Below are 21,437 nucleotides of genomic sequence, written 5' to 3' on the forward strand. Positions count from 1 at the left end.
TCTCCACCCTGTTCTGTTGCAGCAATTCTTGGAAGAATTTGTTCTGCTGCTCCAACATTATACGTTGTCTTTCCTCCACCAGCTGCATGTACTGAACAAAATTCTGCTGCGTCATGGGTGGTGGTGGTGGTGGAAACTGATCTCTGGCTGCTCCCTCAGCCTCTTCCTTTTGTTTTGCTTCGCGCTCCATGCGCTGCGCTTCGGTCTCCTCACCTATCGCTCCCGACATAACCCCCTAGTTCTGCAACACAAGATGATACTCATAATTACTCCATGCGCAAGTTTTCTGAGCTCAACTTTGTGCACAGAACTAGTCACGCAATGGAAATCAAGATGCAAATCCAAATCATACAAAACATATACCATGTATATACATACTTAAGTGGTCTTATTACAATATTCAAGTCGATGTGAGTATGCAAACTCACTTATTAAAGTATATGTACAAATTTATACAAATATTACATACTATAATACACGTGGTACTTGTGTATTATAGTCTCGCCTCCCTTGGTGGACTCTAGTCGATCTTCACTCTTGGTACATCCCAGGCTTCCATCCGGTCGAACGTGTCGTCCTCCTGATAGACCCTGGAACATAAGGTCTCCCCGTCGGCTGGTAATCCGAATCAGATGATGATCCTAGGGAGAAATCAGTGTTCACAAACTGATCGTTAAGTGCATCATAGTCCACCCATCGGGTGTACTCCCCTGTAGCTCCACCATAGGTGTTTCCAACACTCGTACCCGACTCAACCTGTGTCGGATACCCTCCATCAACTCCTTCATTACTAGGATAACTCTGGTTCTAGGTTGTAGCGTCATCATTCATCTCCCCATCATAATACACAGAAGTACTATGAGTTCCAGTATCAGATCCCCAACGCCAACCCGTGGAATTTTCTATAGGAGTCTCGGAACGCTGATTGTTTCCGGATTCCTCTCCACCCTCATATCCCCCATAGGAACTACCCAGATAGTTCCCAGGTGTAACAGGTGTGGTTTCACGCTCAAGAGGGTCAAGACTAATGTAGTCACCAGCTGAGTAAACTGGTGTGTGCACCACATTCTCCATAGGTTCTTTCCCCCTAATCTCCTCCTTGGGTTCAGTAAACTCCTCTAGCATCGTATCAATTGCTCCCGTCAGATGATGGTTCAACTGAAAGAGCAATGATATAAAGTTGCGGCTATTGTCCATGTATTTTGCAGCTGCTATTGGTTTGCGTTTTGCATATTTGTAGTGGTTAAGCATGGGATCTTCTTCCTCCTGCATATGAGGAATGTGGGTAAATTCGGAACCCATAAGCTCTTTCGTCTTATGCTCCCGAATATCTGTGATGGCTCTCATAATGGCTATATGGTAGGCTGTGTTGATAGTTCTGGCTTCCCCTGCTGGCATTACTACGCTCATTCCCAAAGATTTGGGAAGTCGCAGTCCTACCCTACACTTAGCCAATACAGTACCATCATAGTACATGTATTTCTTTACTTGGATCTGGGGATCACACCCAAATTCAAGTAACATGGCTCGTAGAATATCTGCAAGTCCTCATTCGTATTCACTCAGTGGGGAATCCATCACTTTCACGTTTCGTCTGGGACGTGAACTTGCCATGTTGGCTGTAGAAATAGAAAGATTATAAGATTAGTAATAAAGCATCATAATAGAGATAATAAAGAATTATCGCACTAAAAGATATGATTGTAGTATTCTCAATTGAATATACACCATATTTTTAGAGAATTCTTTACTAATCCTATTTGACTCCTAACGTTTGGTCCCATTTACTAGGTTCCAACCTAAGGTCAAAGCTTTTGCTCTGATACCAACTGTGGTGACCCTGCATACCACTGCATGTTGTAGTATGCCAGTCGTTGATATAACATTCACGAAGTACCATTCCGCAAATATTACATCCCTCAGAGTAGTACAACAGAACATAGCAGGTCCATAACTCATTCATTTATTATTACAAATATCATACACATGTCGTCTCGGAGCTCCTCTTGGGTCCTAAGAGGAGTACTCCTGGGTTCGAGGCGAACCCAACTTAGCTTACAATATAAGAGTCTCATTAAGTTATACATTTATTTCCTCGAGAAGCTAAATACTAAGAGTTCGGGCTGCTCGGCTACTACTACTACTCGAGATGTTCAGGCTTGATCTCCTCCGGAAGCCTCCCCGGTTCCGTAGACGATGAGGTAGTCTACGCCCTCGATACCTCCAGAGAGGTCTGGTTCTTCATAGCCGATGATCTCGGCTCCTTCATTGTTGTCGTAGTCCTCCTCCAGATGATTCAGACAATCTAAGCATGGGATTTAAGAGTGGTATGAGTACGAGCGTACTCAACAAGTTCATTATAGGTAAGAGGTGTTTAATGCACTAGCTACGATATTAGACCAGAAAGTCTAATACCAATGCAAGTTTTGGTAAACATTTCTTCAAGAGATTGTTTTTATTCCAAAGAGCTATGTCCGTCAGCCTTCACCGGTTTACTAGAACTTCATGGAGCTCCTTTCCGGCCGCGTTCGTAGTTCCTTATCCCGGAACAGGGAGTGACAGGTCACAGTTCTTTACACTCTGCAGAGGTGTGTTGCTTTACCCATAAGAGATCTTAACCTTGGTGCCAACCGGGCAGCTTTCCCGTCCACACTTCCTTCGGTGTGAGGCCCGGTATAAGGTCTAGCCAATCATGTTCCTCCGCTACCTCGAACACCCACCCTTTGTTGCATACTCCGACCCTGGGTCCACGCCGGCCCCATTATTCCCATAGATTTCAGGGTGGACTCCGACCACGACGTCAATGCAGGGCTCTACCATACATTCCTACGCCGGCAGATGCAACCCATCATAGACCTCATTACCGTTGGGACTTCTACGGGTTCCCACCCCTGCATCAAGTCTCGCAAGATCATGAGCACCCGGTAATGAGCATCCGTTGATGAACGAGAGGTGGAAACACTTTTGACTACTCCGTCCCACTCCGGATCTTATGGTTAACACGGGTATTACGGCACAAGAATCACTGGCGACATTTGTGGTTTAATCCTAGATGGATATAAACCCTTGCAATGGAACCTCCACCATATCAACATAATCCATGGTTCCATTGCCCACCACATAGTCATATTCATAGTTATGAAAATAGTGGTTTTGGTTTTTATGCAATAGTGATAACCATAATACTTTGCAAGTAATTTGATAGAAATACTCAAATGACATGAGCAAGTGATGAACTTGCCTGAACACTGCAAAGTTTTGCAGTTGGATGGTGTGGACTAACCCTTGTCCTCTGTCTCTGAAAAATACCATCATTGTCCGATAAGGGCAATGGTTAAAGAAGCAATTATGCATGATTCCAGTTTTAGGGTTTGTTCCCCCTTCCGATGTTGTGGTAATTTCATGTGAGAGGTTAAATACTAAGAACATCTTGGAGATACTTGATTTAGAGTAAATACAACCTTGAAATATTGTCAAGGTGTTTTTAAAGTCCAAATGCATTAATGGACTTATTTTCATTTTAGAAAATAATATGTGTGATTTAAATTCTTATTTAAATCATCAAAGTAGGATTTATTCTTAATTGTCTTCAAAAATTCTGTTTGGTATTTTATTCAAGTAAAGAATTTTATGCTGATCCATTTTCATATTTTTAATTTATTTTTTTGAGCTTCTAAGCATTTCTTATTAAATTTCAAAGTTTTAGCATATATATGAATTATGAAATACCTAAAATACCCTTGGGCCCCACCTGTCAGGTGGCCCAAAGGGTTGAGTCAAACCCGAGCCGCCCCAACCGGCTCGGTCGGACTCAGACGCGCTCCCCTCTCCTTCGCACGCGAAACCCTAATCTCCCTCTCTCGCTCTGGCGACCAGAGTCACCTCCGCCATCGCCGATTTATCCCCGCCGCCTCAGGCCGTCGCCGGCGACGAGGCACTGCGGATCTGGGTCGCCGTTCGACGGCGAACCAGATGGTCCGCGTCGATCTGTCGCTGGCGTCGCCGTTCGCTCGCCATCGTCGCTCCAGTGCGCCAGGCCGTTGGCGTCCGCCGCCGCCGCGCGTTGAAGAGGCCACGGCCCTTCCTCCAGGCGCCTTCCCTGCGCGTGGTGCAGCGCTAGGGTGCGGTGGTGGTCGCCAGGCTTGGCTTGGCCAGGCCTGGTGCCGCCGTGCTCCGGCGCGCGCCGCCTTGGCCGCCATGACCGCGTCGGCCACCTCCTCCCTGGTGAGTTCTTCTCCTTCCCTTCTACTTCTTCTTCCTCACCTCTGCTTCGTCTAGCTTGACCATGGCCTGCTTGTCCTCGTAGAAGTTCTGGCCGTGCTAGATGTTGTCTTGTTTCGTTGCTTCGTGCTACTTGTCTTTGTGGCTGTACTGCTGGTGCTACTGCCATGAATTCTTGCTACGGTGCTGCTCTATTCTGCCAATTAGCTATGCCTAATTCTGGCTATCTTGGTTGTGCACCTTTCTGTGCATGTTCCAGAGCCACATGCTTGTTTAATCTTGCATTTTTGGCTTGAATTCATCCCTGTGCCTCTGTTCTAGTTGTTGTTTTTGCTAGACATTCATGTGTATTCAATTTTGGCTGCCCTGGCATGATTACCATGTAGATTCCTTGCAATTTGCAAGATCCAGGGCAAGGGTATGCTGTCCCTTGTGCTCAATTCCATGTGTAAGCTTGATTGATCATTACTGCTGGTTATCTGCATGATTCAGTGATGAGCACCAAGTGCTTTACTTATTTATCTTGATCTAGTGGTTCATCCTGCCTTGGATGTGCTTCAGGATGCAATCATTTAATTATCCATTTGGTTGTCTGTGAAACAATTGTTGGATATCTGTGGCTAATTAAATATCTGGTCCATGCTCTGTTGCTTAGTGATGCTCTAACATGCCCTAGCATGCTATGGCAAGCTCTGATGATCATGTGATCATCAGCAGTTGGTAATTGGCTTGCTTACCTGTGCCTGTGCATTGCTGTTACTTATCTATGTGTATGTGTGTGGCACAGATCAGTGCTATTGCTTGCTCAAGCATCAGCTGACACTTGCAGTGATCCTCTGGATCATTAGCAAATGTTTATTCCAAGGTTTGCTTGTTGATATCAATTATCTATGTTGCTTTAATTAATGGAGTGGATAATTGATGTGAACTGTACAGTGATGATCATCACAATTGGTTGGATTAGGCTAGATGGATGCCCACAGTGGTTGGGAACACTGGCCCTTCTTTGAACCCAATCAGGGTGATGATATTTGTATTTGGCTTGTTGGTTTGGCTGTTCTAGGGTTTGAGGTGACCCTGACAGTATTCATATGCTGCCCTAGGGTAGCTCCCCTATTTGTTGGCTTGCTGTTGCTTACCAAATGCTTTCTGGGTGATCCATTTATTGGATTGCCAGTGGCTCTTGATGTTGAAATCAAACAGACAATATTCTGTCTAGGTCTGATGGTAAATTAGCTGTAGGTGCTAAGTGTGTGTAACTAGGCTGACTTGTGCTCTCATCTCTTGCTGGATTTCTTCAGTTATGCAATTATTGTCATATCTGTTGTTCCCTTTTGATGATTGACCAGTGGCCTTTCTGCTCTTGCTTGCACCATATGGTTCAATAACCAGATGATGACACAATCTTGGGTATCACACCCTGTTGATCATGTGTGCTTGATGCATATGCTTATATATGAACAAAACCATCTGGTTTATCCATGATGCTTGGTATACCTCACTCCAGCTCCTAGAATGTGCTGTTGGTGTAGAGGTTTGCCTCTGTGTTGATCTTATGGTTGCTTTGCTTGCCCTGCTCCTCCTGGTGTCTTGATGAAACTTGATTTGATTCAGTGGTGTGCTGGAATAGATTGAACAGTGAGGCTGTTCTATCTGTTCTAGTTGTTCTTGGTGTTCTTGGGGACTTACCAGTTCAGTTCTGCCGGTGGTTGAATCAAATGGCTAGGGTTTGGCTGTGAAAAGCTTTTATATCTTTGGCTTGCTCTTGCCGGTCGACGGCACCACCTGCAGCTTGTGGTGACTCACCCTGGTGTGTGTGTGTGTTGCACATGCACATAGTCCGGTGAGCTGCCTGGTTGTGTGTGTGTGCAAGTGCTGTGCACTTGGGCTTGATTCTATACGTGGCATGGCTCGCTCGGCAGGGACTTGAGCATATCCACTACATATCATTTGTTTGCTAACCTGCCAAGTGGCTATGCCACTTGGCATCACACTTGTTTTTATTTGCTTTATGTTTGTGTGCAGGGAAACAACCTGATGCTCCAAGGATCATGGAGATCATCAAGTACAAGGCTAGATGAAGACTAGCTTGTAGTGTTAGGATAGAACATGAAATTGTACTTTTCTTTTTCTTTTCATTTTCCATTTTGTCCAATTCTTGTAATATGTTGTAATATTCATTTGTTCCAATTTTGAATATTGTAATTGACAATGTATCTTGTGTGATTATTAATAAAGCTCAAATTTTCCTTAATGAGCTTTACTTTATTGTTGTGTTATTTATAATCTTGATTAAGGCTAATTGTTTATTAAATTATCTCAAGTTTGAATAATGTGATATTCATTTGATTGTTTGAATTTGAATTTCAAATTCAAACTTGGATTGAATTCAATCATACAACTTGATTTAGAATTCAATCATGCAACTTAAGTTTGTGATGCAAACTCTCCCCTCTCTTCTCAAAACCCTAGTTAGTTAAATAAGGAACAGGTTTGTCGCACTCTCGAAACCCTAACCCTGTAAGGTGTCGAGAGATAAACTTGTCCCCCTTCGATGCAGTTTTTATTTAAAAGCGCGAAATTTCCCCGTAAATTACAATGCAATGCACATCCCTTTTTAAAATCTACCCCTCGATCATCTCTAAACCTGGGATATTACACGACGGCGGTTCCGGGCGAGCAGAGAAAAGAGAAGAGAGGAGAAAGAAGAGGCTCGGGCTGGGGCGGGCGCGGGCGCCACCCATAAGTGGATGTGTGGCGCCCTTCCGAGCGGCGCCACAATTTCACCGTGTGGCGCCGATGGGCGCACATCCTGTCACGTCGGAGTGGAGCACACATTAGCTTCGACCGCATCACGTCGGATGAGCGAGTGGCGCCGCTCGCACGGATGCCACACAGTGAGTTGTGGCGCCGATGTGAGGGACGCCACACAAAAAGGTTAGATGAGTGAAATAGTTTCCCGTAGGGTCAGTCTGATGGTTATTTCTGTGTAAATCGCCGACCAAGAATAGAGACACGCGCGTGGCGTGCCCTGTATCATCGATAATTGGCATTTCATGGATCATCATTTCATCGATCATCGATCATAATTTCCGCTTCTTTTCCCCTTATTCCCCACCCGCTCCCATCGCACTCATGACTCACCCAACAATTACCTCGCAATTTTGGCCGGCCCGGCCGCCCATCAAAACCATCGCACCGGCAACTGCAAAACACGACTCCAACTCAGAGGATTCACTGGGTCCACGTCCATGGAGACCAACCCACCACAGCTCTTTCTTCCCGCGACGGCGGCGGCGACATCAGCGAGACGTAGATCCGTCCGATCACGCGGGGCCCGCAAGCGCCGGAGGATCGCCGCCGAGGACACCGGCGGCTGGGCGTCGCTCCCCGACGACATAGTCCGCCTCGTCGCCGACCGGGTGCTGATCGCCGGCGACGTCGTCGACTACGTCTCCCTCCGCGCCGCCGGCTCGGACTGGCGCGCCAGCACCGACTCCCCGCTCCTCGCCGGCCACCGGCACCACCCCGCGCGCGGCTGGGCCGCGCTCTGCGACGGCGACGCGGCGCGCCCGGACGACGCCGACCAGGTCGCCTTCTTCAAGCCCGCCACCGGCCGCCGCGTCCGCGTCCGCCGCCTCCGCCTCCGCGGCAGCAGGATCGTCGCCTTCAGCGCCGGCCTCCTCGTCCTGCTCCACAAGCGCCACACCACCGTCCAGGTCCTCCACCCCTTCACCCGCGCCGTCCTCCTCGACCTCCCCAGCCTCGCCACCGCCTTCCGCCTTGTCGGGGGCACCCGCGACTCCCTCCTCCGCATGAACGCCGCCGTCTTCACCACCCCCACCTCCACAACCACCGCCACCACCTCCACCATCGACGCCGTGGTCGCCTGGTTCCCCGGCACGCGCGCCGTCCTCTACGCCAAGCCGGACGACACCGCCTGGAACTGGGAGTGGGACGCCGCCGTCCTCGACATCCACCTCCACAGCGTCCTCGCCTTCCGCGGCGGCCTCTACGCCACCACCAAGACCTCCACCAACATCCTCCAGCTCTACCCTCCCACCTCCAACAACACCACCTTCCCGGTCGACACCCCGATCCCGGACGCGCTCGGCGACCCGTCCTCCTGCCTCTACTTCCTCGTCGAGTGCCAAGGCCGCATGCTGCTCGCCGTCCGCCACTACGCCGCCACGCCCACGGTGCACACCGCCGTCAAGGTCTTCCAGGTGGACCTCGACCGCCGCCGGCTCAAACTGGTCAGAGGCATCGCCGACCGCGCGCTGGTCCTCGGCGCCGACAGGTGCCTCTCCGTCTCGGCCAAGGACCTGCCGTCCATCAGCGGGAACTCTGTCTACTGCTCCTCTCAGTACGGTGTCGAGTGCTTCTCCATCGGCGGCGGCCCTGCCGGCCACGAGTGGTTCGCCGCCTTGCGCTCCGTGCGGCCATTCACCATTCTCGATCATCTCGTCACATACTGCAATCACCTTGAGTGGTAAGCACCATCACATATATACTGCAATCTATAACTATCTAAGGACACGAGCGAGCCTAGTTTTTCTTACGCACGCCACGGCTCAATCTAATTCGTGTGCCATGTTCTTATATGTGTAATGTAGGGCCAGGGGCCTCATGTTCCATGAGTATCAGCTCATACCTGATTGTCTAGTGGAATTGAAGACCAAAATCAAGAAGCAGGATTCACAGCTGCATATTCCAATTCGCGAGCCCGATAAGAAGACGACCAAACCATCTCCTGCTGCAAACTAGCACACTAGCTATGCATATATGATGATAAGTGTGATCGAAAACATGTACAATCGTACTAAAATACAAGAACTCAGGGACTCAACTATGTACCAATGATCACTAGCTACAATCAATATATATACCTCATAGTTGTTCCTAACCATTGTTTTTCTTAGGTCATCATTTACAGTTGAGCAGTGCCTACCTGGCCATCGATCATGGACCTGTGCGGCCGTCGTGAGCTGAGTTCTTAGGATTGTCGTGGAACCTGAGATGACACGATTCGGACGGGGGTGTGCGTGGCAGATGCTCGTCTTCTTTCTGAATAAAAGAGAAGAACAGAAAAGCAGCGGACATTATGCTGAGCCAAAACCTCTCGGTGTTCCTCTCAATCTCTCAGTTTGATTCTAGGACTTCAGGCATCAACGAGACTCTTGCGTCTTATTACAGTGACCTGCTATGCACATATATAGAATATGGCAGTCGCTTGGGATTTAGGGTTGGTGTTGTGATATCTGTCTAGAATCTGAGTGTATTTGTTGTGTACCATACTCTCTCTAACATTGTCAGGCTTTGATTGCTATGTGAATTGTCGGTGTAATTTTGCTGAGCCCATGAACTGAATTTATCTTCAACAACCATTTTCATTTCATCTCCCAGCCATAAACACTAACCAAACTGTACCACCGAGACTGGGTTTTTGGTTAGCTTCTCCTAGCAGAGAAGAGGGCCAGACTAGTTTCAGAGCTTCAGTGCCATGGAGACTGGGAAATATCAGCGGGCATCAGGGGAATATTGTCCCAGAATCACAGTAAAATGCATTTTCATAGGACAATATAATTCGTTTACCCAAGTATAATGTTCATACAAACACCATGGCAATAACGACATGCTGTAGCACACAGATGTGATAATGATCTAACAAGTACAACAAGTCCCAACTTTCCCAGGATTCATGCTTCAGTTCACCAGGCACAAGCCAGTGTCTCAACAAATGCTGCAAAAGTATATTGTACGATCAAAGCCGTACGCCTATAGCAAATCGGTCATGCTACCTGATGATGTTCACACATTCCATGCTAAAGCGACAGTTGTAAGCTACCACTACCTCTCTATTGTAAGCACTAACAAAACCTCTGAATCTCCCCAGAATGCTATGATCTACTGTTTTAACACCCTGAGAGCTGGCTGAATACACTGCCAGTCCAGTGTAAGAAGAGTATAAAGTGATGGAAAAGTTCAGTCATCATCAGAAATGTCTATCACGTCACGGCTACTGCTTGGATTTGAAGGAGTTAAACTGAGTGGATCAGCTGAACGAGGTGGAACCACCTGATTAGTGGCGATGGAGCACGGGGCTGGTAGCTGTGACTGATCAGCAGGGGCTCGAGTCATCACCTTCTCAGCAAGAGGGGCAGCAGCAATGTCCATGCGTCTAGATGGAACGGACAGATCTCCGTGGGTTTGAGTCATTGCCAGGTCCGCAGGAGGGGTGACAATGTCCATGCGTTGAGCTTGTGGCTGGGACCGACCTATAGCGGTTTGAGTCGTCACCTGGTCTGCAGGAGGGACAATAACAATGCCCTTGCGGGGAGCTGGTGCCTTGGACTGATCTCTAGGGTCTTGAGTCACCACCTTGTTAGCAGCATTGATAAGAATGAACTTCAAGCCTTGAGATTGAGACGGTGACTTGGTTTGTTGAGATGAGATTTCTTCTTCAGCAGGTTGGGCCTTGATGGAGCTGATTCCACTGGCACTTCGCTTCCATGACCGCGAATAGGTTATCTGAACTGCACGTTCTCTCTCTCGTTTCCTTCGCTCTGTTCTTTTGTTTACAAGCGGCTCGGCTGATCCACTTGAGCATTCTGATTCATAGATGTTTGCCCACACACTCACGCAAGCATACTCCTTTTTCCTAGCAGGATTACTAGTTTTGCTTCTCGTCTTTGGCCTCTCTGGCACAGCACGGCTTGATTGCTTCAGTTTACTTTGAGAAACAGCTGGCTGAACAAATGTTCTCTGAGAGTATTCAGGAATTTGCTTCTTCCCTTCCTTAGTTAAGGTGCTGGTTTTGCTTTGCTGCTTGAGTATACTTCGAGGGGCAGCAGGCCGCGCAATGGGTTTCCGAGGCTGTACATGCTCAAGCTGCTTGTGTGCCATCTTTGAGGAGATATTGTCCAGTACATTTGCATTGCTCCTCCCCACAAAAGAGGAAAGATAATTCTTCTGCGATGCAACCACGTCCTGTTTCAGTTTTCTGGGAGGGCCGGCAGGTGGAACACTGGCTTTCTGAATGACTTCAAGCTTATGAAGTTCTCCTTCTTTGTTTCCGGTACTGCATCCTAGTGGTTTTGCATCTCCATGTTTCTCTAATGCAACCAAGTCTGGCTCAAGCTTCAGTTTTTTTCGATAAACAACAGGCTGAACAAATGTTTTCTGAAAATCTTCAGGGTTAAGCTGCTTCCCTGCCTTAATTGAGGAGCTGGTTTTGTTTTGTTGCATTGCGAAGTCTGGCTCGATCTTCAGTTTCTTCTTTGGGGCCGCAACCGGGACACTGGATTTCTCAACACCCTCCGGCGTGTGCCGCTTGCCTGCTTTCCTGGGCATGCTGCTTCCTGGTGGTTTTGTAGTGTTGTAACTCCCTGGTGAGGAAACTCCATATTTCTCCGATACACCCAAGTCTTGCTCTAGCTTTGGTTTTTTCTGAGATGCAGAAGGCTGCACACTGGATTTTTGAACTTGCTCTGGCTCATGCCACTTGTCTGCCTTCCTGGAGGTGTTACTTCTCAACGATTTTGCGCTGTTGCAGCTCGCTAGAGAGATAAGCTCATGCTTCTCTGATGCGACAGATGCTTGCTTCAGCTTCAGTTTGCTCAGAGGGGAAGCAGATGGAACAATTGCTTTCTGAAAATCCTCTGCCTTCTTTGAAGAGCACCTATCCTGTGATTTTGCATTGTTGACACTTATCATAGAGAAATGCTCCTGCTTCGGCTTCAATTTTCTCCGAGGGGTTGCAGGCAAAACAATCGCTTTCTGAAAGTCTTCAGGCATATTACTCTTGCTTGCCTTCTTTGAGGAGCTACTACCTGGTGATCTTGCGTTCCTGCCGCCCACTTGAGAGAGAAGCTTGCCTTCTGCCTTTAGTTTTGCCACAGTCAAATTCTCCTGAACTTCATCTGAATCTGATTCTTGTGTAGCTCCTTGTGACCTCAACATTTCAGACATTTCGGTCAGAAACCCCCGCCTACCTGAGGAAGCCATGTTGTAAGTTGATATTGTAATATGAAATTACTGCAATGATAAGTAACTCCCTCATATATTATGGAACTGGGGGTATAGCTACAGCAATTATTTTGTTTGGGAATCATTCTGAAGTCTGTTCTTTTTGTAGAATGACATTTCACACTACTATTGAAACTATCAAAGTTCATATAATGAAATGATTGAACAAAAAAGACAATACAATTTATGTGATGCACTCAGTTACTCATGTGCTGAAAACGCTACTATACAGTGGACTTGACCCTTCATCTGCGAGGGCAGCAGATGATGTAATTTCGGTTAGTAGGATATCATGGTTTCAGTTTCAATGTTATACTCCTGACACAAACATCTTGTTTGTTCACATAATTGAATAACAGAAACGAAATAATATGTAGAATAGATAAACACTTACAACATCAACCAATATATAAAATATATACTCCCTCCTTGCCACATTCAAGTGCTTATAAGTTTTTTGAAAAGTCAAACTTCAACAACTTTGACTAAGCTTATTGAGAAAATTATCTATATCTACAATACCAAATGTATACCATACGAAAATATACATCACATGATGAATCTAATGGTATTTGGTATTCTAGATGTTAGTTTTTTCGACATACTTGGTCAAACTTTACATCGTTTAACTTTTTTAAACGAAAATATATGCAATACATTTTGGCAAGGAGGGAATATTTGATAATACATGATAACTATGTAGAATTAAGTTACAGAATAAAAAACAAATGCAGACACAAAAGTCGGATGCTGACAATATAAAAAATGTGTTTCTTTATAAAGATGGAGGAAAACTCTTGCTTGAACTACACCTGCGGGAATTTGATGCATCGATTGAAGATACAAGAATGTAACATTGATCATAAACCAACGAAATTTAGGTGGATTACATAGTAGGAAACTATGAAATGCAGGAGCTAAGTTTGACCTCTATACTGTTTGTTGGTTAGTTCAGAGCCTTATAACGAACATCATATTAGATACTTGAATTTAGACATGTACCTTTCTGAACCATCTGTTGACCTGGTGTCTCTGGTGATTTGGTCACCACATATGTACCACCACAGTCCACCTTGTGGCTACAGAAAATAGCATCAGTCAGTACACCTTTGAAATTCACCACGCAAACATTAGTCGAAAGTAACTATTATCTAGAAATGCATTACTCCAATAGAAGTTACTAAGAGCATTAAAATATCAAACAAACTTAATTTGCATATAAATGACTCAGACGCAAAAATTTCAAGAGCAAATGCACAAGTCATGGTCAATGGGACATATCTTATTGACTTCGTGAGACAAAAGAACAATTAAGAATGTAAAACAATTTACAACTTTCTCCTATAAACATTGTGAGTTATATGTCAGGGTAAACTTATGCAATCTTACTTGTGCCAGTTGCAAAGCATGTTGCCACATGTTACATCTTGGCTAACATTCTCAATACAGCAGGAATCAGATGGAGGCCCCAGCTTCTTGGCCCTCAAAAGTGTAACCCCACAAGATTCACACTGAAATGTAGCAAGTTGAACATGCCAGTAAGAGGTAAGACTAGAAAGAAGTTTAATGACAAAAAGGAGACATAAATAGAACTATGGAAAGTATTACCTTCCACCAAAAACCGTGCATGCTGCCACATTTCTCCGGACTGAAATCATGGGTGGTGGTAATACAGTAGCCACAAGTTGGTCTCTGTGTGGCACGAGCAAAAAAAAGGAAATCATCAAAAGAATGTAGCATCATGGTTTATAATTATCTGCCAGAAAACACTAACCATGCGATCATCAATGGAGCAAGTGTTGAGAGCATGCATCCAACCACGGAAAGCAGGACCATGGCCCCTACATGAATTCACAGAATTTAAGCAGTGGGCTGGTTGGAGCTGACTAAAATTGGAACACAAAATCTTAGTTAACAGGATATGAACATTTACCAGATGCCCTTAGCATCACACTTCACAGATAAAAATGCATGAATCATCAGATGCAGAAGGGCGTTCTTCAAATCAGCATTTGTGCGATATTTCAGAATTGGCTCATAGAGAGTTATTGTATTGCTGTCTCCAAAGGAACATGATCCGAAAGAACTGCTTATAGACAATCAAGACAGTGCTTCCTTTAAATCCTCTCATATAAAATTTGCAAAGCAATTAAAGAACTGAACAAAACACTGCATAACACACATGTTGTAGCCCAGAATCAACATATACTAAGAAATTTATCTTGTTAAATGTAGCTAATGCGAAAGGATGTTTCTTTTCAGGGCAAAAAAGAAGCAGGATGGGATGCATCCAAGAAAAAATTGATGTTATGCTTAGCTCAAGCAAAGCAATAAATGAGGAAAGTGGAGCAATAATTCAAGTACCTGTACTGTACATATATACACTGATGTGCATCAATTTCTGAGGAGCAGTTAATTTGGTCTGCACTTGAATACTCAAAAAATCAAATACATCTAGTCAATCCGAACAAACGTCAGGATAACCAACACATTGAATTGTTTCAAGACCTTTTTCTTTGCATTGCAAATAGATACGTGCAGTGGGACAATAAAATTAAGCAGAGCTTGTAATTCACATGTACTTATGTCTTCTAATAGAAACTTGAGATATGATGGCAATATATGCTTCCCCATACAAAATGGATATCTAGAAACAGGTCATCACATTTTGATGTGTAGTTCAATTTGTCGGAGTGATCGCTTGTTTAAGAGAGGTCGGTTTGAAGCCATAAACCTGAAAATATGCTTTATGTACACTATACACAGCATTTCAAAACCTTCAGTACTCAATAACCTCCTTGTAGCCCTCTGTACACCTAACCAAGGGGGACCATAAACATAGGGCTGCATCTATGTAAGAGTAAACTAGACGACAAGAAAGAATTAAGACATTCCCCCTTCCACACCCAAATATTGTGCATGATCTCCTCGGAATCAGGATGCAAGTGGGCCTCCCTGTGGAATGCCCACATTAGCCGCATCAACCGCAAAGTGCAAGATGCTGGATTGGCAGGTGCCCACTTCGGCAAGGTTCAGTGGCCGCAATGCAGTGCGGGCTAAGCGGGCTCATCAGGTTACATGGACTTAACGTAGATTCAGAAGCTAAATTCCTATGTTTGACATGCTCAGTTCATGGCCTATGATGATAGGAACAGGACAGGTCGTCATCATTGTCTGCAATGGTTGCTGTTGCTGGCCAGTTTCAGACTTGTTCAGGCTTTGAGCCTTGCCACACGTTTGCACTGCATACAGAGTTACAGACACGACAGCATGTTACTTATTAACAAGTGGCGGGCACCAGTCACATCATCGATTGATCATTCCTAGGGAGTACCGTGCGCGGCGCTGCGCCTGCGTAGCACAGGGGCAACGAGCGGCGCGGCGCGGGTGGTGGTGACCTAGTGTTGCGGGTGCGTGCGGTGGCGAAGTGCAGAGACTAACGATCTTTTATGCGAAGAAAAAATCAAGAAAAAAAAGGGGCATCTTTTATGTGGAACGAAGTGCCAAATCCTAAAACGATGGAACACCCTTTCGTAGATTTACGAAGAATCCGAAACTCCATGGTCCTGGGTAGTATGATTATTTCTTTAAAGAAATTTTGAAAAGAACTTGCGAGCAAGCCATCTCCTGCTTGGGGATTCCAACAACACCAGGGTGCCCCCCAAAATCAAGGAAACGGCAGGCGTAGCAGCAGCAGCAAAGAAAGCGATGAGGCCCGCGCGCGTACCTGATGGTCTTCATTCGCGGTTGGCTCCACTCGACGGAGAAGCCGGCGTCGACGAGCACGCCGCGGAAGTAGAGCTTGTCGTAGTGCCGGAAGAGCTGCCACACGTCCGGGTTCTCGTCGTCGTCCGGATCCGCCCCCGACCCCATGGCCTCCAATGGTGGGTGGGCAGGAAGAAGAACCGGCGAGGATAAAAGAAAAGGGGATTTTTTTGTGGGTTTGATCCTGGGGAAGGCCGCCGGCCCGCCGCCGGTTGTACATGCAAATTGGCATTGGAGAGAGAGATGGCAGGAGATGTGTTGCTACAGTTTTGGGTAGTGGGTGTGTCAGTGAAGCTGACAGTGGGTCCTCCTGGAGGCTGCAGCTTGTCGTGAACCAGTGGACGGCTGAGATGCTCCGATTCTCGGTGCGGGTGCGACCTCAGCCGCCGGATGGGGAAGTCACGTGGACTGTCTGTCGTCTTGCCATTGGCTGGCTTTTCATCTCGTACCCAGCAGGAGCTACAGGAGTATTTGAGTAGTACTACTCCTTGACAAGGAAAAGGGGAAAGCCCTTGGAAGTTTTACTATGCCTTCTTTTGTTTCTTTTCACGGTTTTCACTGTGCTATTCTTGTTAAACTGATCACTTGTTCATGGTACATCTTCGGTCGCCTCCCAACCCGTCTCCAAAATGGCGCCCCATCGCCCGTATGTTTTGTTCGTACCACGTTTGGAGACGTCGCTCCTCGGTCGCGTTCCCGAAACGCCCACCCCAAATAAATATTAGTGCACGAAAATAAAGGTTTTTATTCAAATTTGATTATATATTACAAAGTTTGAATGAAAACGGCTAGATTTCGTCTAAACCCTAGCCTATTGACCGCCCGACGGTGCGTTCGACAGCCCTGTCCCGTTGTCGCCTCCCCTCCGCCACAGCTCCAGCTACGCGCCGCCTCTCCATGTGTAGGGCGGTGAGCAGACGCCGCTGCTCCACCAGCGCGTCATCGTCTGCCCTCCCATACTGCGCCACCTGGAGGGAGAGCTCGACGGCACGACGAATCTGCGCGTCTTCATGGGCACGGGCATCGTCCTGGAGCTTCTTCTCCGACTCGAAGGACTCGACGAGCAATCGTTGCTGATCCACCGCCTCGTCCGGGTGCGGGCCGTCGTCGTCGAACCCACTCGAAGTCGTCGTCGTCGTCGTCCTCCTGCTCCACCTCGTCCTCCTCTGCCTCGTCCTCCTCCTCCTCCTCCTCCTCCATTTGCGCCTCCAGTTGCCCCGCCAACGCATCCGCCCGCGCCCCCAGGCCGCCTCCCGCTGTTGACGCTCCTCCGCCGCCTGCTGCTGCTGACGCTCCACCGCCTCCCGCTGCCGCCGCTCGATCGCCTCCCGCCGTTCACGGTACTGGAGCTCCCGCTCTGTGCGCTGCCGCTCCGTACACCACCGCTCGGTCGTCTCCTCCATCCGGCGCCGACGCACCTCTTCCGCCGTGGCGGCGTCGAACGCCGCAATGGTGTTCGCCTGCGCCGCCTCCTCCCACGACGCGTTCTCCTCAGCTTCGGGGTCTCCCTCAACCTGGTCGCCTCTTCCTCCCTCAACTTCTCTTTCAGCTTGCCCAGCTCCTCCTTCAAGGAGTCGACTTCTTGGCGGGCCTCGGCAGCTATCTTGACCGCACCATCTAACTTCGAGGAGGAAGATTTAATCTCCTTCTGGAGCCGAACTTTCTCTGCTTCCAGAGAAGTGAATTGGGAAGCGAAGGCCTCCAAAGAGGAGATAACTCCTCACAGGTCCTAAAGAAAAAGGGGTTATTCAATGAAAAATCATTAAGCAAGATACACACTCGAGAGGTTCATGCTTCAATCAAGAGGGACTTACAGAAGGAGGAGTCCTGGTAGCGGCAGTTGAAGGAGCATCCTTCCCTTTAGAAAGGGAGGAAGCGGTCGATATCTGAGCTGCGGGGGCTGCTTTAGAAACCGATGCTTCAGAAGCAGCGACGTCCGGCGGGGTGGCTCCGGGTTTGGCCTTCTTGGCCGGCGGCTCGACGAAACCTTCGTCGCTGTGAAGGGAATTGATCAACGAAAAGTTATGAATGGAATGCAAGAGGTAAAAGGGTGAAATACGGCTTCAGGGAAAAAGATACTTACATGTCGAAGAGGTCATCTTCATCGGCGAAGCCGCCGGTCGATCTCTTTGCTGGTGAAGACCTGGCCCCCTCCACAGCTGCATCAACAAAGGCATCATGATCAGCGTCATCATCACGCACTGATCCTTCTGTGTTGCAAGTATCATCGGCTGGGGAAGGAAGGTTGGCATGGGCAGCTTCCAAATCTATCGGGTTGTCACATTCACCCTCTGGATCTACATGTTCGGCAGTGCGAAAATCAGCAGGGACTGAGGAACCTCTTCCTTCGGAATTGTCATTTGGTGAATCCTGCAAGTTTCCAGAAAAACTATGGGAACCTGCCGAAGAATGGAGTGAATAAGAACAATGGAAACATGTCGACTAAACAAACATTGTCGACTAAGCAAAAATAGCATAATAAGGGTATGAGAAAGCAAGTTACCTCTGACAGCGGATGGTTGGCGTCGAGAGGAGCATAGGAAGATATCAATGGGATCGAGTCCTCCTGACTAAAGAGAGTAAGGCGACGGACTTCATCAAGCAGCTCCTTTTCCGACAGTTCAGCGACATTAATTCTGGTTTCATCTTTTGGACCCGTATACATCCACATTGGGCGAACCCTCGCCATGACTGGCTGAACTCGACGCCTCAGGAACACCGCTGCTACCTCCGTGCCAATCATGGTTTGACCATCGACTTCTTTGATCCGAAGGAATTTGGTGAATAACTCGTCGGCTACTGCCTTTTCGTCAGAGGAAAGAATGTTCCTCCAGGAATCCTTCGGCTTAGCCTCAAGAACATCGACAAAGCAAGGGAGCTGGGACTCGGTTGTCACAGAATCTTTGACATAAAACCACTTCAGTCTCCATCCTTGCACGGATTCTCTCATTGGGAAACTAAAGTAATTAACCTCCGAGCGAGCCATGAACCCCACACCTCCAATGACGAAGGATCCATTGCTACTGCTGTACCTCTTAACGTAGAAGATTTTCTTCCACAGTCCGAAATGGGGCTCGATGCCCAAAAATGCCTCACAAAGGGTGATAAACACAGCAACGTGAAGGATTGAGTTGGGAGTAAGTTGCCATAGTTGGATTTCATAGGTCCGAAGAAGACGAAGGAGGAATTCATGGGCAGGAAGCGAAAGACCCCGATGAAGGAACGATAAGAACACCACGGTAAAACCAGCAGGAGGATTAGGCCGAGAAATCGCACCTGGAAGAATCACGCCCCCTCGTCGGGGGAGACCAACCCAAGGCTTTGAGCCCTCTTCTCATCACGTTTCGTGATGGAGGACGCCAGCCAATCTCCTGGCTTGGCTAAAGAGCTTGGCGGCGCTGGCGGCGCCGGAGCCGTAGGAGGGGCATCTGAAGGATTCTTCCTTGAGAGAGTAGAGGAAGATTTGGCGGCGGCACCACCGGTCGTAGAGCTGCCGGCGGCAGTGACATTCTTCTTCTTCACCATTATCTAGATCTGGGAAGATTGGAGAAGCGGTGGCGGCGGCGCAGCGGTTGCGGAAGGAAGAAGAAGGAAGGCAAAGGCGGATGTGAGAAAGGATTAGGGATTTCTCGCCCTTTGGAGATCTTAAGAGGAGAAGAGTTGCGTGAGCACGTGTCGCTGGAGCCAGTCTATCAAGCGGGCCTATTTTCGATTAATGGTTGCGGAAATCGAGGAGATATCTTGGTAACTGCGCACAGAAAGCGGAGATTGCTTGAAAACAGGACCAATACAGAGAAAGAATGGGCCCAGCGGGTCACGTCTTGTCAGTCAGAATCAGGATATTGATAAAACGTCATCAATGACGACATAAAAGTTGCATGAAGCACTCGAAGGGAAAAACTATCGGATGGTGAACTTGAGTCTATGCACAGATTACGAAGTGTCAGCGCTTAGACTCGGGGGCTACTCCCATCGGGAGCGCTGACGCGCACCCGATATATTGAGGACTAGAAGGAAAAGTAATGAAGAAAAAAAAGGGTTGTTTAGCTCGAGTCTGCACCCAGTTGCAAGCGCCTGTGCCCAGACTCGGGGGCTACTCCCATCGGGAGCGCTGGAAGCGCACCCAATAAATTGTTTTGCACTCAAGGATCATGCCCGGGGACTTGATTCTGTGTAGAGTAACGTTGTTTTACCGTCGGTAGTTAACCAACAAAAGTTGGGCACGTTGCTCATTATCCCTTGCAAGTGGAAAATATATCGGATGACCTATGGACACCTGCAGAAAACTTCGGCAGAGAAGAATGCTCGAGTGGTACAACTTGAGTCTACGCACGGATTGCAAGCATCCGTACCTAGACTCGGGGGCTACTCCCATCGGGAGCGCTGACGCGCACCCGATAAAAAGGACGATGCTGATTCAAGGCGAAAAAGGACAATCAAGGAGAAGAACATCAACAGAAAACATGCTTCAGTCTCTACCCGAACAATATTCGGCTAGACACTCGGGGGCTACTGACGTGGGCATTACCCTTCGGGTAACCGACATTGCCCTATCCCGTATTGGTTAGTTGGAGGCCCATGAAGACACCTGGAGGCAAGATGGGCCACCTGGGCTGCGCACCAGAGGAATCCTTGACGGGCAAGACAAGGAAGCGGCCGAACAAGGAAAGATTAGATCTAAAACTGTTGTAAACCTAGTCGTACTTGGTTAGACCTCTTGAGACCTGGCCTCCTATATAAAGGCCAGGAGAGGGGCTGCCGAGGGACAGAACCAATCGTAGCAATACTAGCCACCAGAAAGTCCAGAGCTAGGTCACCATAGCACTTAGTCTCTCGACGAGATCTCAGCCGAACTATTCGGCACCCCATTGTAACCCATTATCATCATAATCAAGAACAGACAGGCAAGACGTAAGGGTTTTACCTCATCGAGGGCCCCGAACCTGGGTAAATCGCTCTCCCCGTTTGTCTGTGAACCGATGTCTCGTGTTAGCTTGCAGGATTCCGCTAACCCTAAGCCCCAAACAGAGGGCATTGCCGAGGAGTACCCTTGACAGACGCTCCCGCAGCCACCGCCTCACGTTGCTGACGCTCCCGCTGCTCGATTGCCTCCCGCCGATGCCGCCGATGCACGCCAACGCTCCGCCCGGCGCCGCTGTGACTCTTCCTCTGCGGCGGCGTCGATGTCGAACTGCGGATCTGGTGGTGGAGGTGGTGGTGGAGACGTGGTGGAGGGAACTGGCCGGCGCCGGGGCGGTTCATCATTGCGCAGTTGTGTTTGAGCGACGAGGGTTGTGCTTGCGGCGGAGAAATGGGTGATGGCGGCTGTAGTGGCTGCCATTGAGCCGGGGGGGGGGGGGGCCTTTTATAGACGCCGGCGGCGGGAAGAGGCCAGAAGCGGCGGGAAGAAAGCGCGGGAACGC

At 48.0% G+C, this 21,437-nt stretch overlaps 2 protein-coding genes across 4 annotated transcripts; one reads left to right on the forward strand and one right to left on the reverse strand.

The window, feature by feature from the left end:
- The first annotated feature begins 7,365 nt into the window (after nt 1–7,365).
- On the forward strand, nt 7,366–9,580 carry LOC127301323 (uncharacterized). Its single transcript, XM_051331541.2, has 2 exons — nt 7,366–8,713; nt 8,838–9,580. The coding sequence occupies exons 1-2, from the start codon at nt 7,473–7,475 to the stop codon at nt 8,986–8,988; spliced, it is 1,392 nt and encodes a 463-aa protein (XP_051187501.1). The 5' UTR covers nt 7,366–7,472; the 3' UTR covers nt 8,989–9,580.
- A 301-nt stretch (nt 9,581–9,881) lies between these two features.
- LOC127301321 (uncharacterized) lies at nt 9,882–16,246 on the reverse strand. Of its 3 annotated transcripts, none has more exons than XM_051331538.2 (8): nt 15,977–16,246; nt 14,614–14,676; nt 14,183–14,335; nt 14,024–14,090; nt 13,858–13,941; nt 13,639–13,760; nt 13,252–13,328; nt 9,882–12,215 (listed from the first exon to the last, which is right to left on the reverse strand). In XM_051331538.2, exons 1-8 carry the CDS (start codon nt 16,120–16,122, stop codon nt 10,207–10,209), a joined length of 2,721 nt encoding a protein of 906 aa, XP_051187498.1. In that variant the 5' UTR covers nt 16,123–16,246; the 3' UTR covers nt 9,882–10,206. The 3 variants fall into 3 exon arrangements, with proteins under 3 accessions (XP_051187498.1, XP_051187500.1, XP_051187499.1); XM_051331540.1 differs by having other exon boundaries at nt 14,614–14,671; nt 15,977–16,115; XM_051331539.2 differs by lacking the exon at nt 14,614–14,676.
- Between the last annotated feature and the right edge of the window lie 5,191 nt (nt 16,247–21,437).

This window comes from Lolium perenne, chromosome 5 (genome assembly GCF_019359855.2).
Source record: "Lolium perenne isolate Kyuss_39 chromosome 5, Kyuss_2.0, whole genome shotgun sequence".
NCBI lineage: Eukaryota > Viridiplantae > Streptophyta > Magnoliopsida > Poales > Poaceae > Lolium > Lolium perenne.